General features: G+C 42.5%; 1 protein-coding gene across 1 annotated transcript; it reads right to left on the reverse strand.

Annotated features, from left to right (window-relative positions):
• Positions 1–3,213: 3,213 nt before the first annotated feature.
• On the reverse strand, positions 3,214–4,234 carry VTJ04DRAFT_163 (uncharacterized protein; the record flags this gene model as incomplete). The annotated part of the gene is made up of 2 exons (XM_069359338.1): positions 3,214–3,415; positions 4,200–4,234. The coding sequence occupies 2 exons, from the start codon at positions 4,232–4,234 to the stop codon at positions 3,214–3,216; spliced, it is 237 nt and encodes a 78-aa protein (XP_069222773.1).
• Between the last annotated feature and the right edge of the window lie 3,909 nt (positions 4,235–8,143).

The raw sequence follows: 8,143 nt of genomic DNA on the forward strand, positions 1-8,143 counted from the left end.
CTTTAGAAACTAAGGCCTAGGTCCCCCCCCTGGATCTCTACCTCAACAAGCGACTTACGGACTTCGAGAAGTAAATCTAGCAGCTAGTCCTACCAGGGGGCCAGAAGCCTATGGAGATTATTACTAACGCCTGCGCTAGGCTCTACAGGAGGTTTAGGAAACCTAGAGGTAGGAGGGGCACCTAAAAGGCCTAGGGACTATAGGAGCCTATAGAGGTTGAGAAAAGGGCTTTGGAAGTAGCCCGGTAGACTAAGGGTAGGCCGGCGGAGGAGGTACAACGGGAGGCCTGGGAGGAGCGGTGGAAACAGAGGATTCAGGCGTAGGGCAGGCGGCCTGGGAGGCCGGCTGACTGGGACCCCCCGACTTCCTATTTACTGATAGGGCCCTGGCCCGCTACTAGGGCCTAACTAAGGCTTAGAGCTCCCTGCTTACTCAGGCGAGGGCGGGGGTAATAGGCCTTAGGGACTTCCATTTTAGGGCTAAAGTCCCGGGGGTTAGCACCCCCTACTGCGCCTGTGGGCAGGGCGAGGAAACCGTGGAGCACTTGGTGGTTTGGTGCCAGTACCCTCCAAGGCCTAGACCCTGGGACCCTCGGGCGATTCGGACCCGCCTGGACCTCTACTACGTACTGCGTGGCAGGGGCGCCAGAGCCCAGAGGCTTGCAAAGGGGGTGGTGAACTGGCTTCTACAGTCGGGGAGGCTCCCAGAGTATAGGCTAGCCGCAGAGAGCCCCTAGGCCGGTACTGGCCCAGCTACTCTTTTCCTTTCTTTTGTAGTATTTTTGGATTCCTATATCTATGGTTCTAGAGGAGGGATATAGGTTTTTCACCCGGCCTACGGACATGGTTTTCCTGTATACTAGCTGAAGAAGGACCGGCGAGCCCTGACCAAGGGCATGGCGGAGTAGGAGAAATAAATAAATATTCTCCTAAATCTACAAAGTATTACTCTATAACTTGGGAGCTTTAAATGACCTCTACCAGGGTTAGAAGCTCTAGTTATGGCTAAATTGGAAAAAGATAGGGAATAAGAAGTTTAAGAATTTCTGGATAAGAAGTAGATGAATAAGGAAATTATATTTTTAGTTAAGTAGAATGGACATCCCCCTAAATAAAACTACGAAGATATAGCTAACGCTCCGAAATTAATTAAAGAGTTTAGGGTGCGTGAGCGAAATAATAAAAACTCCTTACAGCCTGAGGACCAGCACCCGTCATACCTCGAAAATATAAGGAGGGCTAGTAATTCACCAAAGCCGGTCAACTTTTACGAGAGGGGAGGTAACTATCAGGGACTAGCTATTCAGGGAGTATGACGAAAACAGGGCTTAGAACTCACTACGGGAGGCTGGGATTCAGAGTACTGAAAATATGAAGTCGGAAACAGGTTTTTGAGAGCATGGCTAGGAATAGGGACTTCAGATCTTGGCTAAAAATATTGGGCTTAGGAAATCAGGGCACAGCTAAGATCAGCCCACTAAATGAAGGCCTGGAATGGAATGATGAAAACAACAGAAGGAAAACAGCCAAACAGAACGAAGCGGGAGAAAGACTTCAAAAGAAGACTAACATCAATAGGGAGGTCTGTAGTATTTAGACGGGCTGTATGAGAAAGAGGTTGAGGAAAGAAAACTTCTCTAAGGGCCAGTTCTTGAGTTAAATAGGAGAATCAAAATTTTTGACCCCATTTTCCCAGACCACTTAGTCCATTCAACCAACTCAACCATGTCACACTATGCCTCTTCAGAGGAGGGCATCTCTTAATAGGGGCATCGGCTTTCCTAGGCATACTATACGTATAATACTTATACAATAAGCACCAAAAAGTCTTAGCTCAAAATGACCCTGGTTACCACTTCCGTTTTTAGCATTTATACAAACACATCGTCGTCGACGACGACACGTTTACCGACTTTTTCCTCCTTCAACCTCTTCGCAACACGGACTCTTAGAAACCGACCGGGCCTTTATTTTCGGCCTCGATACAGCCGAATAGTCGGGAGGCCGGATTACAGAGCACACCGGATTCACGCGTCGGACTGTCAGCTATATAATCCAGTAAATCAATAAAAAATCGAGGCCGGAATCCGAAACCTTTATAAATCAAAACCTTGGTCAGGGAGGCCCTAAACCCAATGATCGAGCTTTTCGGAGACTTCTTCGTTATATAATCAAGCATCGTCAAAACACCCTCGCAGCCTTAGCAACGCCTTCCGGATTAGGAACCCGGCTCTCGAAGAACACAGTCCGGAAAATCCTCTACAAATACAACAAGTACCGCCGTTGTGTAAGAAAGAAGCCGTATGTTCGCCCGGAGAACGGAAAAATGCGTTTACTATAGCAGGAATATAATTAGAATACTCCCTAGGCCCTGATTTATTTGTCCAACGAATCCTACTTCCAAGTAGGCAAATATAGCCAAACCGTCTATATAATAAGGACTCCCTAGACAGAATTCCACCCCGATTACCTCCAGCCGACTTTTAAAAGTGGCTATATAAAGGTTAGGGTCTAGGGCTGCTTTTGCGGCATCTATAAAGGTCCGCTTGTAATCCTTCTCCAAGGCACCCGTTTAAACCGGGAACAATACACGGATATAATCTTTATTCCGCACTTTCTACCTTTCCATATAAAAATACGGGAAATATACAGCTCGGGGGTTCAACTTCAGGAGGATAGCGCAAAGTATCACCACAACGGCTAGCTCGGGAAGTTAAAGAGGGCTTAGGATATGAATATTCTGGACTAGCAACTATACTACGAGATCTCCCGAGGCATACCGTATTAGATAGATATATTACAAACCTTGTTTTACGTTCTTGTTTTTAGGAGATCATAAAAACCTTTTAGAGGGTTATTTAGGGTCGCTAATGGTATTCTCCTGCTAAGCTACTAATTTAACAGAGTAAAAATAGTAACACTTTAATTTGATAGTTAATGTGTTTCGCTTATAAGAATCGATTACTATAGCCTAGGTTACTACCTAACATACAATTTTTATAAATAATATTATTATTTCTCCTACTCCGCCATGCCCTTGGTCAGGGCTCGTCGGTCCTTCTTCGGCTAGTATACAGGAAAACCGTACCCGTAGGCCGGGTGAAAAACCTATATCCCTCCTCTAGAACCATAGATATAGGAATCCAAAAATACTACAAAAGAAAGGAAAAGAGTAGCTGGGCCAGTACCGGCCTAGGGGCTCTCTGCGGCTAGCCTATACTCTGGGAGCCTTCCAGGGAGCAGTTTCCTTCAGGGCTTCGTAAATATCCTTAGGGGTAACCTGCTCCCTGGTCTCGAAGCCGCTAGGCCATTCGTGGGCCAGGTCGGGGTCCTGAATGTCTGAGAGGTCGGCTGGTGGGTCGGGGAAGAAGCGGCTGGCTAGGGCCCGGGCCTTAGCCTCGAAGGCCACATTAAAACTGATAATATATAAAGAAGGGGAATATAATTAAACATTTATTACGTACTTCAGCTATTCCTCCTAACTTTGCCAGCAGGGGAGGTAAGTACTACGTAGTGTACTTTTTAGGCCACCTTCATCAACCTAGACGTACTTAGTATCCGAGGCCTTTTTTATATAGAGGAGGATAGCTACCCATTAGCTAATAAATTCATATAATCGTCGCCATTAAAGCAAAGGTGGACGGGTTTTTGTAGCTCAGCCTTAATACAGATGCTAATGACTTGCTCACCGGCTGTGATACATTAGAGTAACGAGAATAGACCATTAAGGAGCATAAAAGTTGAACGTCTGATTAATAGTTATAGGATTTAGGTTAACCATCAGGGAATATTTAGTATCTTATTAGCTGGCACTAAGAGAAACAATAACACTATTATATGCCGTTTTAAGCACTTATCTCGGGTAGTAGATTTCCCAGTAAGCAGGCTACTATTACGCATCGAGTTCCCTAATACATACCTACCAAGGATTATTGTCTATATGGGCTATGTAGTTATATCAGAGAGTATTTGACATTAATTTTGTTTTCCATTATAAGCTCCCTAGTCTAAGTTATATACGGAATACAGAACCCTATGTCCGTTACGTCTTACCTAGGGCAACCCATTTTAATTCATTAATTATAATGATAGCCTATTGCTAAAGGACGTATATATAGGTTTGAGCTAGCTTATGCCCTAGTCTGCTATACTATTATTAAAGCGAATAGCTTGAGGGTTTTATCAGTTAAAGAATTATACAAGGGGTACGAACTATTCGTTCCTAAGAGGGACATCTTTGGATAAACTTAGGATAACTACAATAGCAGTACTGTTAGGATTTACCTAGCTCTAGCCTTTGTTATCACGATTATAGCTACTCCTTTGGTTCTGTGCATTATGTGTATTTAACCGGGAGTAGCTCGTAATATCGACCTAATTGTTATAGCTGTGGCCTGCGCTTAGACCTTATCAGTAAATACTTGGTTTATTATTAATAATCGGCTAACTATGGATCTAGAGACTGGTTTAGGTATATAAGGTGCTTCTATTTTATTTATTAACTTCGTAGCCTACGTCTAGCCTGGGGCCTTAGAAGTTAACGCCGAGCCAAATACCCCGCTAAACGATCATACTTGCTGATTAACGTAGTTGCTTGGTCTAAACCCGACGTTATGCTTGGTAGACTTCTGATCGCGATATAAATACTATCTTTCGGGTTCTGTAGAAGTACTTTATCTTTGAATCGCACCTCGGTGCTAACCTTGTTAAACTCTTTACTAGGGAAGGGAAATATTTATCTATATACTGTTAACCATACAACTATTTGGCGGTTCCCTAAGATCGTTAAGGATTTCCATAACCTCGGGGATGTCCTCTGGCTAACTAAATTACCTGAGGAGGAGTATATAAAGCTTTTATTTGTAGAAGGCTGGTAATATTAAAAGTTAGAGCTTGATTCCACTTCCTAAGTACTAAGGATCGAGAAGAAGTAAATAAGGTCTCTAATATTGTAGACGTTTAAGGAAGGATATAAAGCGCATGGCTATATAGCAATGGACGTGCAAGCTTTTCGTTAGGTAATTGTCCCGGACAATTACCAACTACCCTTATAGTCCAAAGGTATGAGTTATCTCCGAGGTAGGTTCTTTATGATAGTTATTAATGTAAGCTGCTTTTCGTAACTTATGTATATAGCCTCTATATTAAAATGTGTTTACCCTAATAAGCCCTTGAGGTTTAACGCTTAATTTTCGAGCTAATAAAGTCATCCTGCAAATTACGTTATCCAAAACTAAATAAATAATTTGTATATTGATTTAAAAATTACTACAGATCGATTTCTTGCGACAAGGTGGGAGGAAATTAAACTAATGGTTGTTCACTTATTTTTGTGTAGGTGTACACGGAATGTGATCGCTAGAAGTTGAGGGGTGCGGCAGCAATGCCAAATCCCTTGACATAAGCCTTAAATTCCTTGGAAAATCCGGACTCCCTCTACATATTCTACTGCCGTACATGCAAGCTTGATGCAAATAAAAAGATACGCCCTGGAAGGGTCCTTTGCTAATTCCTAACAACAAGAATTTCACTTTACGTTTACAGGCGTTGGTGGTTGTGTAAATAAAGGTTTGAAAGTGTGAGTTTTTGTGTGTTTTGGACAGGGGGGTAACGAAATTTCGCAAGGAAGCCTTAGGACACTGTAATGCATCGGTCTATAGATGGTATGTTGTAGACCGTTTGCACAAGGACTATAAAGTCTACGCGCGGGCCTTTATCGATAACATCATAGTTTTTTCCGGTATATTAGAGGACTATAAGCTCTATTTATACATCAGCTTCTCGCTATTTAACGAACTAAGTATCTTAATCTCCCTGAAAAAGTTATTTACTAGCTATCTTGAGGTAGATATTCTCGGATTCTAGGTTAGCATACCCTCAACTACGCTATTATCAGAGTTCGAGTTATTCCTGATTACCCAACGTAATCGACCAGGATAGTTAGAATATATATATAAAGAATAAAAATAGCGAAGGGGAAAGCGTTTAATAGTCCTAGGCTCCCAACGACAGCCCTATGAATCTAGAAACTATTGTTCGAGCTTTGGATAACAGACCAATAATAAAATCCCAATAGAGTGGATCAAGTACTCTTAACTACTATACTACGCCCCTACAACTCTTTAATATTGAATTTTAATACTTAATAGCTATAATAGCTATACTTCTCCCAACGTAGTAGGGGACTATGTTGCCTCTACTATTATATATAACATTTTACCACCCTTCACACGCCGTCTACGCGCTCAAGCCTCTTAAAGTTGTTTAGTTTGGTCTGCTTGACTAACCTCAACTTCCTGTAATTCTATATTCTTGGAAGCTGAAAGAACTAAGGAAAAATATCACAACATGGCGAGGCGCTAGCCTTATTTCTTTCAGTCCTAATAACATCCTCGCCCTCTCTACCTACAGTCGTCGTCAGAAATTAAGAATCTATACTGCGAAGGCGACAAAGGAGTGACTCTAGGCTTACGGAATCTAGGTTCAGGAATACATACCTTATAGCCCGGATATGAACCTAATTGAGTACGACTGAGTAATTATGAAGGAAGCAATTTAAAAGGAGTTCCCTGACCTTTATAAACTGCCTGCAAACGAGGAGAATATTAAAAGGGTGGAAATAGTACTGCGGAGTGTTTAGGGTAGTATTCTAGAGGCCGACCTTGATTGATTACCTGGTTGACTTAATGCCGCGCCGGTTGCAAGCGATTAGGGCTAAGGGGTGGTATACTAAATATTAAAGCCTAGAAGTAGGGCTTTTAAACAATACCTTCCTTTCTGTTTTTAGGCTTGTTTGTCGGAAAATGGCGATTTGAAGTTGTTGGGTTGAATCACGGGAGTGGGGTGCCAAGGCCTGGTATCATGGTAATTTTTGAGGAGAGGTTTACAAACCCTGCCTACTACTATTAGTATTACAGATTTAACTGGGTACCATATTACGTTTACAATAGCCGAGTCCAAGACTAATCCGCCGCGTTAATTAAATAGAATATACTGCTTGAGGTATCTAGAAGCCCGCTTAAGTCCTAGGTCTTCTGCCTTTCCGATATCTGACTCTCCCTCGGCGCGAATAATATTATCCTTCCAACCCTTGATTAACAACCAGATCATAAACAGAAGGCAGTTAAGAAGATTACGAGGAAACACTTTACGGAGGCACGGGCTCTAACGATCGAGGAAGCCTTTTATTAAAAATAAGAACAGCTAGCGAATGGGAAAAAAGGCATATTGCCAAGGAGCGTCGGTCAGCTCTACGTAGTAGGGTGGTTCGCTCTGCGAAACTTGTATGGAAGGAGATACCTTTGGCCGCTAATGTGTTCCATTTAATTGATTCTACTGCCTTACCGCTGTATTGTATAAATTATAATGCTTAAGATAGGCCTCTGAAGAGCTTTAAATTCATATTTGTTGTTTAACAACATACTTTTAAGCACCCTCATTTTGGGTGATGAGAAGCCGAACTTGCGGTGGAGCGGGCGAACTGCTGGTTTGTGCCGAGAGCTGGTGGGTCATAGTACTTTTATATCTAAAGGGATCCTTAATGTAAAGCAGGTAGTATAATCTAACTTTCTATTAGTTTGCTATCTGGAAATTATTTGCCGACCAAGCAAGCAAAACGCTATGTACTATCTAGATATTTATACATAGCAGTACGCCAAGCTTATGTATACACTAATTCCTGTATATATTGTTTTGCTGTGAAAGGCCCGACGCACTGTTCAGAGAGCTTCTAAGCTGGCTTCCCTGGTACATAGGATTTATAAAAACGGAGTTGAGAAACCTTATTGCCTTCGTAAGTTTAATTTACGCCGATAGTTTAAATTGTAGTACTCTTTAGCATTAACCGTGGTGAAATCTACGGCGACCTATACGTTCTTGATACGTCCTCCCTAATACTAGGAATATTACAAGTATTCTCGACTATTTCATGTAGTAACATATATAGCGGTCCGGCTAGCTTTCCTTTATGGAGAAGCCTGTGTAGAGATACCTTAGCGCTAAAGGTATAGTTAATCTTGACGTAGGATTAAAGGAGACTAATTATATTTGTGTATTAGCGTGCGGCCGGCCACTAGCCCGCGTTCTGGCAGTCCTGGCCACCGGGTGCCTACGGCTAGGGTGGTTCCCCCCGAGGTTCAAAGTAG

The sequence above is a fragment of the Mycothermus thermophilus genome (assembly GCF_041956435.1).
Source record: "Mycothermus thermophilus strain CBS 625.91 unplaced genomic scaffold VTJ04scaffold_1, whole genome shotgun sequence".
Taxonomy (NCBI): domain Eukaryota; kingdom Fungi; phylum Ascomycota; class Sordariomycetes; order Sordariales; family Chaetomiaceae; genus Mycothermus; species Mycothermus thermophilus.